The 16,122-nt window shown below is 46.4% G+C and overlaps 2 protein-coding genes across 2 annotated transcripts in view; one reads left to right on the top strand and one right to left on the bottom strand.

The window, feature by feature from the left end:
• Nucleotides 1–2,681: 2,681 nt before the first annotated feature.
• Nucleotides 2,682–3,670, bottom strand: tssk6 (testis-specific serine kinase 6). The gene has a single exon (XM_041838504.1). It carries the CDS (start codon nucleotides 3,518–3,520, stop codon nucleotides 2,717–2,719), a length of 804 nt encoding a protein of 267 aa, XP_041694438.1. The 5' UTR covers nucleotides 3,521–3,670; the 3' UTR covers nucleotides 2,682–2,716.
• A 1,297-nt stretch (nucleotides 3,671–4,967) lies between these two features.
• The window catches only part of LOC121532719 (yjeF N-terminal domain-containing 3), an 80,391-nt gene continuing 69,236 nt past the window's right edge, over nucleotides 4,968–16,122 (top strand). Inside the window, exon 1 of the mRNA XM_041838503.2 lies at nucleotides 4,968–5,322. Within this exon, the coding sequence (XP_041694437.1) occupies nucleotides 5,267–5,322 (56 nt within the window). The 5' untranslated portion in view covers nucleotides 4,968–5,266. The remainder of the gene's footprint in view (nucleotides 5,323–16,122) is intronic.

Below are 16,122 nucleotides of genomic sequence, written 5' to 3'. Positions count from 1 at the left end.
CTAGATGATTTTCTTGTGTGTCTAGTGGTTTCTACACGCTCAATCATTGGTCTAAAAAGCTGGACAGCTTTCAGAATGTAGTTATGCGAAACCCTAGCGACATTAAATACTTTTATTTGTGTATTCTTTTACAAGGGAGAGTGTATGAGTTATGTAAGATCCCTTAATTAGCTAGCTAGCTAGCCTATCTGGTGGAAAGGCCAGCGGTATTGCATTTATATAGGTGGTGCAGTACAGGGTGAGAAAGTGTTGAAATATGCACCATGCTTACAAAGCTCCCTCTCAGAAGGAATAAGACAGTGCTGTGTCAGTATGAGGTCGAGCTTCTGTATCCAAACATGGTTCAGAGTTACACAACAGTTCAGTGGCCTAATAGAAATTAAACTAAAAGGAAATGATCAAACAATGCTTTGAATTTAGGTTCTATCTCAATGTCTTGTGCCGCCACATTCATTTTTCTTCCTCCAACAAATGTAGAGTACATGCTTTCTCCTGATAATACGTTTTGATAGCCATGTGTGGTGTTCCAGACCTCCGGATAAACCAAGTGTGTTTGTGTTAACAATGAGACACCATAAGTGTTAATTAATAAAGTGCTGGTTCATACAGTAACTTCCCAGCTTTTCCTTTTCATATGAATCCCATTGTTTTCTGTAACCACCAAGCTATTTGGCTGATCTCTCATTGTTATAGTTTTGGTTTAAAAAAAATCTTCATAGCTGCCGTATTATTAGATTTCATCTCTAATAATGCCACATTTGCCATATAGTGCACTGCTTAATAGGGCTCTGGGTAATAGCACTTCACTATATGAGGAATAGTGTGTCATTTGAGATTTGCCTGTTGTCCATCTCATGGAGCCCTGCTCAGAGCCATGATGGCCGATGGTTGGGGTCCTTGGCCTGCGTTCCAGGCATAGAGAAGGATCGAGGCCTCTAGTTACCAAAAGGCTGTATTAGCATGTGCAGCGCCATTGAGGGCTTCCACCATTTTAATGTAGTCAATTCGGTGGGACTTCCAACTTCATTGGCTGATTCCTCCTGGTGACACTTTTGGAGTCATGTCCAACCGGGGCATCAGGAGGGATCAGCCAATTGTGAAGAAGAAAATTGACTACTTCAAAATGGAGATGGCCTCAATGGTGCTGCCCATGCTGACAGACGCTATAATGGAACAGATATAAAGATGAGTCCTCTGTCTATCTCTGTGGTTCCAGGATGCTGGTGCAGCAGCCATTAGTGTCCTGTCCTGACTACTGCCTGCTGCTGTTTGACAACTAACACCATTCCATTTTACCTGGGGTGCTAGCACTGTTTACTGTGTAGCACCTCACCCTAAAAAAACAAATGTTCCTATTTGTTTAGAATTGTTTTCTTGCTCTATCAAGTAAAAAATAAACACATTTTAACCCTTTTTCCTTTTTACTCCAGGGTTTATTATTGTTATAGATGGTATAATGTTGATTTGAATGACTTTTCCTGACTTTATGGGTTAATGATTTTTGTAGGCCTATACAAAAACGACTTGGATTACCTTGTAGTTTATTATAACATGATCAGGCTTATTGCCCTGACCTTTTTAAATGGCTTTGAAAAGGTCATCAGGGATTTAGTATTTGTTATACCACTAACAAATACATCATCATTGAAATAGCCCAAGATTTACCATAGATTTTTAAATGATTAGTGATCAGATGTTTGGGTCTTAGTTAATTTCAAACAATATATGGAAAAGGGCATAACGAAAACAATTGTACTATCTTGGAAATCCATCAAATAGGTGCAGCAGCACATCTATTCATAAATGATCTAAAGGCTTGATTTAGAATTCAGCATAGAATGTACCTTTTCCATCAATAGGAAGACCGCATAGGCCTGCATAAAATCCTCGTTTTGACGTTTGCGCTCAAAATATTGTTGATCACCTTCTTCAGGATAAGTAATACTGGGAGGGAGTTTGGTTAGAAGTTAGTGTATACATTTCTCCCACTCTTCTCTTCTCCCGGGATAGATTCACCCCCAGGCCTCTTCGGGGATTTTGAGAGCGCAGCGTTGTACTGCGCCAGTTTGGAGAGGTACGCGTTGGCCGTCCGGTCATGCCGCTCCAAAGCAGAGTATCTTTCCACCTCGATTGCTTTGATGCTCAAGTCACATGCCGTGCGTTCTCTGGTTCGCTTTGTGAGCATATTTCTGCCTAAAGGTAAGAGACCTGCGTCTCTCTGTGCTCGACATTTTGAAGCTGTGGAAGTGGTGTGTGTGCCTGTGTAGACAGCGGGCCAGTGCATCTAACTGTCAAATCCTTTTGTTTACACCTGTAAATCAAACCTTCAGATATTGTTACCATGGAATTAGACCGTTATCTGTTTCAACAGGACAGTTGCCAGGTTAACGATCAGTGAACTGTTTGCTCCATGTGTGTTGATTATGAATGGCAGAAAAATGGCCTACAGTCCTACAAACTATTGCATGTTTTACTTTTAGATTGCAGCGTTGTTAGTCTCCCAAGAATCTACTTATAGTCTTCTATTGTTCAAGATATTTATAAAATCACTGTTCATGATGAATAGGTTACATGTGGATAGCATATTATGAATAGGCTATACCTACAATATTTCCAACAGCTGACCCCTAATAACTTTTATTAGCCTAAATGGGGAACAAATAAAAGTGATCTGATTTTCAGTTGCACATGATTTAATCACTCACATTGTCCTGGCCTATTGCAACCAAGACTGCTCTGCCACCTGTTGGATTGTTGGGCGGTTAGAAGGGCTGAACTGCATCAGATAGGCAATTAACTGCTGGCATGGCTCTTCCACTGTGACGTCGTCCGGGTAGACCAAGGCCTTTCGCTGAGCGCGCGGGAGTTTGCTGACATTGGAATCATCGAACGGCATACACCCAGTGACCATGACATAGAGAATCACACCCAAGCTCCACACATCATATTTCTTGGGGTCATATGGAACTCCGAGGAGTACCTCCGGTGGGGCGTAGGCCGCTGAACCACAGTAGGTCCTGCTCAGCTCAGGGTAGCCCATAGCAAACCTCCCAAAACCAAAGTCTGTGATCTTCACCTGGTTGTCCCTAGTCAGCAACACATTCTCACATTTCATGTCTCGATGGACGATGTTGTTTTGATGGAGATAGTTCACAGCGCTGACAATCTGGGAGAACATGGTCTTGGCTTGGGCCATGGGGATGGAATTGACCTCTTGGATTTTTTGGAGAAGATCAGTCGCTGCAGCATCCATCACGATGTATAGTCGGCCGTTGCAAACCTCTATGAATTCGTGTACATGGACAATATTGTCATGTCTCACTCCCCTCAAAAGTGTCAGCTCCCTGGGTAGAAACTTGTGGACGAAGTCATGGGGAGCCTTTTTGCGGTCCACAATTTTTATGGCCACCTCAGAATTGTGTTTCTGGGAGCTGGCCAATTTGACTTTGGAGTAGCTTCCCTCACCGATTGTTGCTCCCAACTTGTAGCCCATCTCGCGCAGAACTTTCTCTGTGTACATTTTCAAAAAGGTATGGTTGACTTACTGCTCTTCAAAATGTGTCTGGCTGCTGCTCCATCAGGGCATAAACCCCCAGTGGTCACAAGCTCTTCGACCAATTTGACGAACGTTTGGGATGTTTCTCAGGTGGCGGTGACAACGTTGTGATAATACTAGATACACTTATTGATAAGGACACGGGCGTGTTAGCGCTTGCATTATGACGACATTGTGACAACCTGACCGCATCCTGAGGGTCGCTAAGCTTCAGTGGCAGGCCTAGGCTACTGTAGTCCTCTCTTACAATTAATCATAACATGAATATACTACTGTATCTGAACAATAACTACATTTCTATCACCTTATTTGGCCTATTTAGCTGTATGAAATTAAACAAAATGACAATCCTAGTCCATCATCTAGAGTAGATTCCCGATAATTGGATACTGTTGTTGGCTGTAATGTCTTCATATGACCTCAGGATGGCAGACTGCACCAAGAATCTCCTTCGCCTCATCCACGTCTATCTCTCTCAATATACTGGTACAGCTGTATGTGGTTCCTTTTTAACAAGGGCTTACATAACTCGATAGGAGGAACAAAAAGGAAGTAGTCCAATCTAAATTGACCTTAAAATTGGTGTCCAGAAGAGTGTGTCTTTCCATTGTCCTGTCACTCACCACACTATAAACTGACCAAAAACAACTGGCCATTCAATTGTTCATAAAATGAGCAGACTTCATAGAGCAGGCCTGCTGGAATGCTGAACAGGCTAGAATGTTGAGCGCAGCACTGTCCTTTCCTGAAGAATGTGAGCTATTGTTTGTTAACGTGACCCAGTTAGGAGCCGCAGCCCTTGGCTTGTCAGCTATTGGCAATAGTCTTGAGAGTGAACTGTACTGTATACACTTAATAATAATAATAATATGCCATTTAGCAGACGCTTTTATCCAAAGCGACTTACAGTCATGCGTGCATACATTTTTGTGTATGGGTGGTACTTCTGCTTATGGAGGTTGTGCGTGTGTCTGTTTGCCTCATACACTTGCATGCATAATGTGTGTGTGTGTGTGTGTGTGTGTGTGTGTGCAGGTGGGGATTTCCCTTACATTTTTTTTACTTCTCTTTGATGCTTCAAACACATTTAACCATGACATGTCAAATCCCATCTACTTCAAGTTTCAGGCAATGCAGATGAAACCATCAATTAATTAAACGCAATACATTCATCTGGTATTTTAGAATATACCGTACATATGACCTTGTGAATGTTGTATTATGCTCAATGCCAGCAAATATGTACAATTCTAATTATTCTATCTAAATACATTTCCTGCCTCCCCCTCTATAAGGTAATAGGCATTGTTATTATGTGTGTGTGTGCGCGTGTCTGTGGGTGTCACTTCCAGAACTTTGAGTCATTCCCCACTCTGCTCCCGTTTTTCCACAGAGGGTTTGTTGGTTCAGCCACTTTCTGGCTGACTGAGCTGCTACAACTCACCGCAGACTGGACCAATCAGCTGGCTACTCCCGTGTCTCCCTGCCTCTTAATTGGCTGCCTCTCCTAGAGAAGGGCTACTGATACAAACAGCCAGCCGGTTTTATCACAGAGAGAGAGAACAGGAGCCAGAGAGAGAGAGGCAAGGTTCTGAGTGGGAGATAGCAGGCAGTGAGAGAGAGAGAGAACAAGAGAGTGTAGTCTGTAAAGCAGTGCAGCTCATTCTCCCCTTCTTCTTCTTCTGTGCTGAATCCTCCCAGGCTGACAAAATGAACCACAGCTTGACTGAACCGGCGGAGACCATCGAGCCCCTGCGCTATCTCAGGTAGGCACCAACAGAATCAGGACAACACAGCTATTCCTGCTCTCAATTCACTTACATTCTCCAATGCCCTCTGGCAGTAGCTTACATCTTTTATTATGGCTTGTGAACTCTGTTTTACACATCCTGCTTGTAAATGTGAACTGACCTTTGATCGCTGATGGCGTATGAGCTTTTATGCATGTTTTTATGTTGTAGACATAAAGTTGGGTGTGTGACGCAGTTTTTCATCCAGAGAGGTTCTCTGTGTAGAGACAGGTGTCCAGAGCAGTCCTCCCAGCGGCTGCATTCATTCGCTTACTTTTATGCAACAGATAACGCAACCTGTCGCACCAACTCATGTTTCTATCTCTGCCCTCCGCATCACAAAGTCTGTTTGTGGCGGCATGTGTGTGTGAAAGAGAGGGAGCGAGAGAAAGAGAGAGAAAGCAAAGAGAGCGCGAGAGTGAACAAGACAGTGTCTGAGAAAGAGAAAAGGGGCTCAAATCAAGGCTGCAATGACACCTGCTAGGGCTTGATTTTGCTGCCTGCCTGTCAGGCACTGATGAGGAGCAGGATGTGTAATCACCTGCCCGAGATCCCTTGTCTGTCTAAGACAGAAGACAAAGTTCCAGGCTGATTGTAATTACCTACACTCTGTGTTGGAATGAAAGATTATGATGGCTAAGATAAACGTGTGTCCAAAAATGTTTGGCTACCCATTGTGACTTGACCCAGAGGATGCCTAGGCTACAGTGCATAGGTAGGGCTATAGAGGTGTTGCATGAGCAAATCCCCAAGGATAATGTATTCTATAATATACATTATAATGAATAAATATATGGCATTTTTGAATATATGAATATCAAATGGTTTCTCTAAAGACAATTAGCATACATTGATCTTTGAGCATTGCTTTTAGTACTTTGATTAGATTTCGGCAGAGACTATGGAAAAAACAAAACATAAATCCATCCTAGAAAATCTGCTGCGAGTGTTCTAGCCAGGTCCATTCTCTCTCCTCCTTAGCGGGATCAAGACGCCTGATTTTAATTATAATTGCTGTTTCTGTGATAGTCAGCTATTCATGTAATAAAAAATAAAACAATTGTACTTTTACCCATTTTCGTGATATCCAAATTGGTAGTTACAGTCTTGTCCCATCGCTGCAACTTCCGTACAAACTCAGGAGAGGCAAAGGTCGAGAGCCATGCGTCCTCCGAAACACGACCCTGCCAAGCCGCACTGCTTCTTGACACACTGCTCGCTTAACCCGGAAGTCAGCCGCACCAATGTGTCGGAGGAAACACTGTACAACTGGCAACCGAAGTCAGCTTGCAGGCGCTAGGCCCGCCACAAGGAGTCGCTAGAGAGCGATGGGACAAGGACATCCCGCCAGCCAAACCCTCCCCTAACCCTAACCCAGACGATGCTGGGCCAATTGTGCGCCACCTCATGAGTCTCCCGGTCACGGCCGGCTGTGACACAGCCTGGGATCGAACCCCGGGCTGTAGTGACCCCTCAAGCACTGCGATGCAGTGCCTTAGACCGCTGCACCACTCGGGAGGCCCAGCTAATCATGTTTAATTCAGTGTTGTTATGCCAACCATGTCCCTGCTGCTGTCCTAATGTCATTTCTTCACTTGTAAATCAGCCCTGTTAGTTAATCAGTCCGTTAGATAACACCATGACAGTGGTACCTGGTGGTGGGCAACAGACAGCAGGTCCTCATAGTCCACACAGAGTGCTCGTTCCTCTATCTATAGAGCAGTACGCAGCTAGCGCCGCCAAAATAGGTGTTTGAAGGCTCTTCTCCTCACACACATACAGGCTTGACCGAACACACACACACACGCGCTGCACATAGACGCATACACGCAGAGACACACATTAACACAAACGCACGCGCACACACTGACTGACACACACTGGTATCTAAGCACCATGCAGTCAGTGAGGAACATGGTCAATTACATGGTGTTGGTTAGAAAACAATGGGGAGATTACAGACTTAATGTATGGATGCTGGGGAGATTTCTACCCCCCCTGTCACTGTCACACCCCTCTGTCCTGTGTTTATGTCCTGATGGCTTGTCACACTGTCACCAGCCTTGATAGCTATGGCTCATTCATATGCATTACCCACATACATTCTATTTGTATTCATTTGTATGTATTAGCCTGCCATTAAAACATATGGGGTTGGTCTGTCACTCCTACTGGCCTGATACACTACATGACTGAAAGTATGTGGACACCTGCTGGTCAAACATCTCATTCCCAAATCATGGGCATCAATATGGAGTTGGTCCCCCCTTTACTGCTATAACAACCTCCACTCTTCAGGGAAGGCTTTCCACTAGATGTTGGAACATTGCTGCGGGGACTTGCTTCCATTCAGCCACAAGAGCATTAGTGAGGTCGGGCAATGATGTTGGGTAATTAGGCCTGGCTCGCAGTCGGCGTTCCAATACATCCCAAAGGTGTTCGATGGGGTTGAGGTCAGGGCTCTGTGCAGGCCAGTCAAGTTCTTCCACACCGATCTCGACAAACCATTTCTGTATGGACCTCGCTTTGTGCAAGGGGGCATTGTCATGCTGAAACAGGAAAGGGCCTTCCCCAAACTGTTGCCACAAAGTTGGAAGCACAGAAGGGTCTAGAATGTCATTGTATGCTGTAGCGTTAAGATTTCCCTTCACTAGAACTAAGGGGCCTAGCCCGAACCATGAAAAACAGCCCCAGACCACTATTCCTTCTCCACCAAACTTTACAGTTGGCACTATGCATTGCGGCAGGTAGCTCTCCGACAAACCCAGATTCGTCCCTCGGACTGACAGATGGTGAAGTGTGATTCATCACTTCAGAGAACGTGTTTCCACTGCTCCAGAGTCCAGTGGCGGCAAGCTTTACACCACTCCAGCTGACGCTTGGCATTGCGCATGGTGATCTTAGGCTTGTGTGCGGCTGTTCGGCCATGGAAACCCATTTAATGAAGTTTGGAACTCAGTAGTGAGTGTTGCAACCGAGGACAGCACTCGGCGGTCCCGTTCTGTGAGCTTGTGTGGCCTACCACTTCGCGGCTGAGCCCTTGTTGCTCCTAGACATTCCCACTTCACAATAGCAGCACTTACAGTTGACCGGGGCAGCTCTAGCAGGGCATACATTTGATGAATTGAAAAAGGTGGCATCCTATGACGGTGCCACATTGAAAGTCACTGAGCTCTTCAGTAAGGCCATTCTACTGACAATGTTTGTCTATGGAGATTGCATGGCTGTGTGCTCAATTTTATACACCGGTCTGCAACTGGTGTGGCTGAAATAGCCGAATCCACTTAGTGGTTTCAACTTTTGTTACATTACAACCTTATTCTAAAATGGATTATGTGATTGTTTTCCCTCATCAATCTACACACAATACCCCATAATGATAAAGGGAAAACAGATGTGTATACATTTTTGCAAATGTTTAAAAAATAACAAACAGAAATACCTTATTTACATAAGTCTTAAGAACCTTTGCTATGAGACTCGAAATTGAGCTCAGGTGCATCTTATTTCCATTGATCATCCTTGATGTTTCTACAACTTGATTGGAGTCCACCTGTGGTAAATTCAATTGATTGGACATGATTTGGAAAGGCACACACCTGTCTATATGAGGTCCCACAGTTGACAGTGCATGTCAGAGCAAAAACCAAGACATGAGATCGAAGGAATTGTCCGTAGAGCTCCGAGACAGGATTGTGTCGAGGCAAAGATCTTGGGCATTGAAATTCTGCAGCATTGAAGGTCCCCAAGAACATAGTGGCCTCGGGGGAGAAGGGCCTTGGTCAGGGAGGTGACCAAGAACCCAATGGTCATTCTGACAGAGCTCTAGAGTTCCTCTGTGGAGATGGGAGAACCTTGCAGGACAACCATCTCTGCAGCACTCCACCTATCAGGCCTTTATGGTAGAGTGGCCAGACAGAAGCCACTCCTCAGTAAAAGGCACATGACAGCCTGCTTGGAGTTTGCCAAAAGGCACCTAAGGACTCTCAGACCATGAGAAACAAGATTCTCTGGTCTGATGAAAGCAAGATTGAACTCTTTGGCCTGAATGCCAAGCATCACGTCTGGAGGAAACCTGGCACCATTCCTATGGTGAAGCATGGTGGTGGCAGCATCATGCTGTGGGGATGATTTTCAGTGGCAGGGACTGGGAGACTAGTCAGGATTGAGGGAAAGATGAACGGTGCAGTACAAAGAGATCATTGATGAAAACCTGCTCCAGAGCGCTCAGGACCTCAGACTGGGGCGAAGGTTCACCTTCCAACAGGTCAACGACCCTAAGCACACAGCCAAGACAACACAGGAGTGGCTTCAGGACAAGTCTCTGAATGTCCTTGAGTGGCCCAACCAGAGCCCGGTCTTGAACTCGATCGAACATATCTGGAGAGACCTGAAAATAGCTGTGCAGCGACGCTCCTCATGCAACCTGACAGAGCTTGAGAGGATCTGCAGAGAAGAATGGGAGATTCTCCCCGAATACAGGTGTGCCAAGCTTGTAGCGTCATACCCAAGAAGACTCGAGGCTGTAATCGCTGCCAAAGGTGCTTCAACAAAGTACAGAGTAAAGGGTCTGAATACTTATGTAAATGTGACGTATCCGTTGTTTTCTTTTTGATAAATTTGCAAACATTTCTAAAAACCTATTTTTGCTTTGTCATCTATAAATCTATTTAATAAGGCTATAACGTAATAAAATGTGGAAAAAGTGAAGGGGTCTGAATACTTTCAGAATGCACTGAATAATGTAGCTGACAGCCCATTGATATGCATTACATGCCATGCTGTATTTGTATTAATCTCGTCTGCATTAGCATGCAATGATCTGGTCCTCTGTAGCTCAGCTGGTAGAGCACGGCGCTTGTAACGCCAAGGTAGTGGGTTCGATCCCCGGGACCACCCATACACAAAAATGTTTGCACGCATGACTGTAAGTCGCTTTGGATAAAAGCGTCTGCTAAATGGCATTTATTTTAATTTTTTTAATTTTTTTTTGGACTATTGAGGTCAGTTTACATTATCCTCACATTCACTAGTGTCAGTCTTTCAGCCTCCGAGTAATGTTGTCTCAACATTATCCATGTCCCCTATGGTAAACCTAATTGCCACTCTTTCTAGCACACTCTCATTGTAATGAGTCCTGTAGTGCCGCTGTGCCACTGCCTTCCAGATGTGAGCCCTGCCTCATAGAGTAGAGAATTACCCTGGGGAGAAGGCTCCAGTCTCACTGACCTCCCCTGGTTGTTTGGGGATGGCATATATAGCTGCTGCCTGTGCAGGATAATGCTGTTAATGAAGCTATATGAAGCCATGGTGGTAACAGATTATACAGTTTTTATAGTCTTTACCTCTGGGCATACTGCAGGGAAACAGCCGCTCACATAACCATGCTGGTGAAAGTGGTTCATTGACCAACCACGAATAATAGTTACATTTTTTATTTTTTTACATTTTAGTCATTTAGCAGACGCTCTTATCCAGAGCGACTTACAGGAGCAATTAGGGTTAAGTGCCTTGCTCAAGGGCACATTTACGTCATTTAGCAGACGCTCTTATCCAGAGCGACTCACCAATTGGTGCGTTCACCCTATAGCCAGTGGGATAACCACTTTACAATTTTTTTTGGGGGGGGGGGGTAGAAGGATTACTTTATCCTATCCCAGGTATTCCTTAAAGAGGTGGTGTTTCAAATGTCTCCGGAAGGTGGTGAGTGACTCCGCTGTCCTGGCGTCGTGAGGGAGCTTGTTCCACCATTGAGGTGCCAGAGCAGCGAACAGTTTTGACTGGGCTGAGCGGGAACTATGCTTCCGCAGAGGAAGGGAGCCAGCAGGCCAGAGGTGGATGAACGCAATGCCCTCGTTTGGGAGTAGGGACTGATCAGAGCCCGAAGGTACAGAGGTGCCGTTCCCCTCACTGCTCCATAGGCAAGCACCATGGTCTTGTAGCGGATGCGAGCTTCAACTGGAAGCCAGTGGAGTGTGCGGCGGGGGGGTGACGTGAGAGAACTTGGGAAGGTTGAACACCAGACGGGCTGCGGCATTCTGGATGAGTTGTAGGGGTTTAATGGCACAGGCAGGGAGGCCAGCCAACAGCGAGTTGCAGTAGTCCAGACGGGAGATGACAAGTGCCTGGATTAGGACCTGTGCCGCTTCCTGTGTAAGGCAGGGTCGTACTCTCCGAATGTTGTAGAGCATGAACCTGCAGGAGCGGGTCACCGCCTTGATGTTGGCGGAGAACGACAGGGTGTTGTCCAGGGTCACGCCTAGGCTCTTCGCACTCTGGGAGGAGGACACAGCGGAGTTGTCAACCGTGATGGCGAGATCATGGAATGGGCAGTCCTTCCCGGGAGGAAGAGCAGCTCCGTCTTGCCAGGGTTCAGCTTGAGGTGGTGATCCGTCATCCATACTGATATGTCTGCCAGACATGCAGAGATGCGATTCGCCACCTGGTTATCAGAAGGGGGAAAGGAGAAGATTAGTTGTGTATCGTCAGCGTAGCAATGATAGGAGAGGCCATGTGAGGATATGACAGAGCCAAGTGACTTGGTGTATAGGGAGAAAAGGAGAGGGCCTAGAACTGAGCCCTGGGGACACCAGTGGTGAGAGCACGTGGTGCGGAGACAGCTTCTCGCCACGCCACTTGGTAGGAGCGACCGGTCAGGTAGGACGCAATCCAGGAGTGAGCCGCGCCGGAGATGCCCAGCTCGGAGAGGGTGGAGAGGAGGATCTGATGGTTCACAGTATCAAAGGCAGCAGACAGGTCTAGAAGGACAAGAGCAGAGGAGAGAGAGTTAGCTTTAGCAGTGCGGAGAGCCTCCGTGACACAGAGAAGAGCAGTCTCAGTTGAATGACCAGTCCTGAAACCTGACTGGTTTGGATCAAGAAGGTCATTCTGAGAGAGATAGCAAGAGAGTTGGCTAAAGACGGCACGCTCAATAGTTTTGGAAAGAAAAGAAAGAAGGGATACTGGTCTGTAGTTGTTGACATCAGTGGGATCGAGTGTTGGTTTCTTGAGAAGGGAGCAACTCTCGCTCTCTTGAAGACGGAAGGGACATGGCCAGCGGTCAAGGATGAGTTGATCAGCGAGGTGAGGTAGGGGAGAAGGTCACCGGAGATGGTCTGGAGAAGAGAGGAGGGGATGGGGTCAAGCGGGCAGGTTGTTGGGCGGCCTGCAGTCACAAGTCGCAGGATTTTATCTGGAGAGAGAGGGGAGAAAGAAGTCAAAGCATAGGGTAGGGCAGTGTGAGTAGGACCAGCAGTGTCATTAGACTTAACAAACGAGGATCGAATGTCGTCAACCTTCTTTTCAAAGTGGTTGACGAAGTCATCCACAGAGAGAGAGGGGGGGCGGGGGGGGAGGATTCAGGAGGGAGGAAAATGTGGCAAAGAGCTTCCTAGGGTTAGAGGCAGATGCTTGGAATTTAGAGTGGTAGAAAGTGGCCTTAGCAGCAGAAACAGATGAAGAAAATGTAGAGAGGAGGGAGTGAAAAGATGCCAGGTCGGCAGGGAGTTTAGTTTTCTTCCATTTCCGCTCCGCTGCCCGGAGCTCTGTTCTATGAGCTTCGCAATGAGTCATCAAGCCACGGAGCTGGAGGGGAGGACCGAGCCGGCCGGGAGGATAGGGGACACAGAGAGTCAAAGGATGCAGAAAGGGAGGAGAGGAGGGTTGAGGAGGCAGAATCAGGAGATTGGAGGGAGAAGGATTGAGCAGAGGGAAGATATGATAGGATGGAAGAGGAGAGAGTAGTGGGAGAGAGAGCGAAGGTTGCGGCGGCGCATTACCATCTGTGTAGGGGCAGAGTGAGTAGTGTGGGAGGAGAGCGAGAGAGAAAAGGAAACAAAGTAGTGGTCGGAGACATGGAGGGGAGTTGCAGTGAGATTAGTAGAAGAGCAGCATCTAGTAAAGATGAGGTCAAGCGTATTGCCTGCCTTGTGAGTAGGGGGGACGGTGAGAGGGTGAGGTCAAAAGAGGAGAGAAGTGGAAAGAAGGAGGCAGAGAGAAATGAGTCAAATGTGGACATAGGGAGGTTGAAATCCCCCAAAACTGTGAGGGGTGAGCCATCCTCAGGAAAGGAACTCATCAAGGCGTCAAGCTCATTGATGAACTCTCCAAGGGAACCTGGAGGGCGATAGATGACAAGGATATTAAGCTTAAATGGGCTAGTGACTGTGACAGCATGGAATTCAAATGAGGAGATAGACAGATGGGTTAGGGGAAAAATTGAGAATGTCCACTTGGGAGAGATGAGGATTCCTGTGCCACCACCCCTCTGACCAGATGCTCTCGGGGTATGCGAGAACACATGGTCAGACGAGGAGAGAGCAGTAGGAGTAGCAGTGTTTTCAGTGGTAATCCATGTTTCCGTCAGCGCCAGGAAGTCGAGGGACTGGAGATTAGCATAGGCTGGGATGAAGTCAGCTTTGTTGGCAGCAGAACGGCAGTTCCAGAGGCTGCCTGAGACCTGGAACTCCAGGTGTGGGGTGCGTGCAGGGACCACCAGGTTAGAGAGGCAGCAGCCACGCGGTGTGGGGCGTTTGTGTAGCCTGTGCAGAGAGGAGAGAACAGGGATAGGCAGAGGCATAGTTGACAGGCTGTAGCAAATGGCTACAATAATGCAGAGGAGATCGGAATGAAATGAACTAAACATCTGGGACAGTAGAGAGCAGGGCCTCCTCACCAAAAACTTCTACTTCTAACAACTATAATTGTTTCACTGAACCACCCAAACAAAAACTCTACCAACTTCCACCTTTAGAAATCAGAATTGTTGTGAACCACAGCGGTTCAATGTTTAAAGGAATAGACTCAACCCACTTTATTCAGCTAGCTAACTATGACACCATAGCTAACTAGCATGCTAGCATCCAAAAACACACAGTTTAGCACCAACACTTGCATCCAAAAACACACAGTTTAGCGCCAACACTTGGTCACAACAAACCACCAATAGTGTGTTAACACACTAAGCAGATAATTCGTGTCCGTGTCTGTTGGCTAGCTAGCAATGGCCACTGTGTTGACCTTGTTTGAAGAACGGCTAGCTAGCTAGCTTCGTGCTACCCCCGGCACCGCCGAACAACAATGCCAACCCACAGTAACTAACCACAACAGCCCACGATGCCTAGCTATGACGCCATAGCTAACTAGCATGCTAGCATCCAATAACACACAGTTTAGCACCAATACTTGGTTATAACAAACCACCAAGAGTGTGTTAACACACTAAACAGATAATTCATGTCCGTGTCTAGTTTCTTTCGTAACGCAGCGAAAATTAAGCGTTGGTTAGCTAGCACATTAACATTGGAAACAACTCTCCACCGTAGCACTAAACAGATAATTACCAATAAACGTTACCAGTAGCTACCCGCTAGCTAGCTAGCATACCGAGAGTGTGTTAACACACAAAACAGATCATTCATGTCCGTGTCAAGTTCCTTTCATAACGCAGCAAAAAAATTAAACGTTGGCTAGCTAGCTAGTACATTAGCTAGCACATTAACATTGGAAACCACTCTCCACCATTGCACTAAACAGATAATAACCAATAAACGTTACCAGTAGCTACCCGCTAGCTAGCTAGCCTCGTGCTTCGCCGTAACAATACTTAAACAATACGTAAACAATACTTACCTACAATAATTGCCCACGGAAACCTACAACAACCACCCAAATAAACTACCTACCTGCTGCACTGGACAGAGAATTCCAATTCCACTGCACTGGACAGAGAATTCCAATTCCACTGCACTGGACAGAGAATGCCAATTCAACTGCACTGGACAGAGAATGCCAATTCAACTGCACTGGCAGAGAATGCCAATTCAACTGTACTGGACAGAGAATGCCAATTCAACTGCCAATTCAACTGCCCTGGACATCATATAATGTCCCTTTCGCCCTGCCCTGCCTGTTAGGTTTGACTTTTAGTGATACGATTGCATTATGTTGTGTGTGTGTGTGTGATGTATATTTTACATATGCATCAATTTTTTAAATGTTGATGGGGAGATAGATCCATGCATATTTTATTATAATATGATTTAGAGAGTTTATTAGTTACATGCACAGGGTTACAGATGTAAATCTTAAGCTCCGAACTACAACAGTGCAGGTCAAAGGGATTTTTCCATGGGGGGTAGTCCAGGAGGGGGACGGGGGGGAGCCGGTAGCTGGGGCAGGTAGCTGGGGCAGCAGGTAGCGTAGCGGTTAAGAGTGTTGGGCCAGTAACTGATAGGTCGCTGGTTTGAATCCTCGAGCCAACTAGGTGAAAAAAATCTGTCTGTGACCTTGAGTAAGACACTTAACCCTAATTGTTCCTGTAAGTCGCTCTGGATAAGAGTGTCTGCTAAATGACTAAAATGTAAAAATATAGCTGACTAGTTCTAGCTATTCAGCAGCCTGATGGTCTTGGTGGTAGAAGCTATTGGCCAGTCTTTCAGTTTTTGCCATGATGCTCCTATACTGCTCGCGTTGGAGTGATGGAAGCGGGGAGAACAGTCTGTGGCTGGGGTGGCTGGGGTCCCTGATGATTTTCTTGGCCTTCTTGCAACACTGTGTTGTAGGTGTCCTGGAGGGCAGGCAGTGTGCATCCCAATGGTGCATTCGGCTGAGTGTACCACTCTCTGTAGCGCCTTGCGGTCAGCGGTGGTGGAGTTGCCGTACCAGGCTGTGATGCAACCCGACACTATGCTCTCGATGGTGCTCCTGTAGAACACTGTGAGGGCCCTCGGGGACAGGCCAAATTTCTTCAGCCTCCTGAGGTTGAAGAGTCTCTGT

This window comes from Coregonus clupeaformis, chromosome 20 (genome assembly GCF_020615455.1).
Source record: "Coregonus clupeaformis isolate EN_2021a chromosome 20, ASM2061545v1, whole genome shotgun sequence".
Taxonomy (NCBI): domain Eukaryota; kingdom Metazoa; phylum Chordata; class Actinopteri; order Salmoniformes; family Salmonidae; genus Coregonus; species Coregonus clupeaformis.
The sequence above is the reverse complement of the archived record's forward strand: the minus strand, read 5'-3'. Positions and strand labels throughout refer to the sequence as shown.

Bases quoted from the DNA above. Each gene is read 5' to 3' on its own strand.
- tssk6 (XM_041838504.1), bottom strand. From the start codon at position 3,520: ATGTACACAGAGAAAGTTCTGCGCGAGATGGGCTACAAGTTGGGAGCA.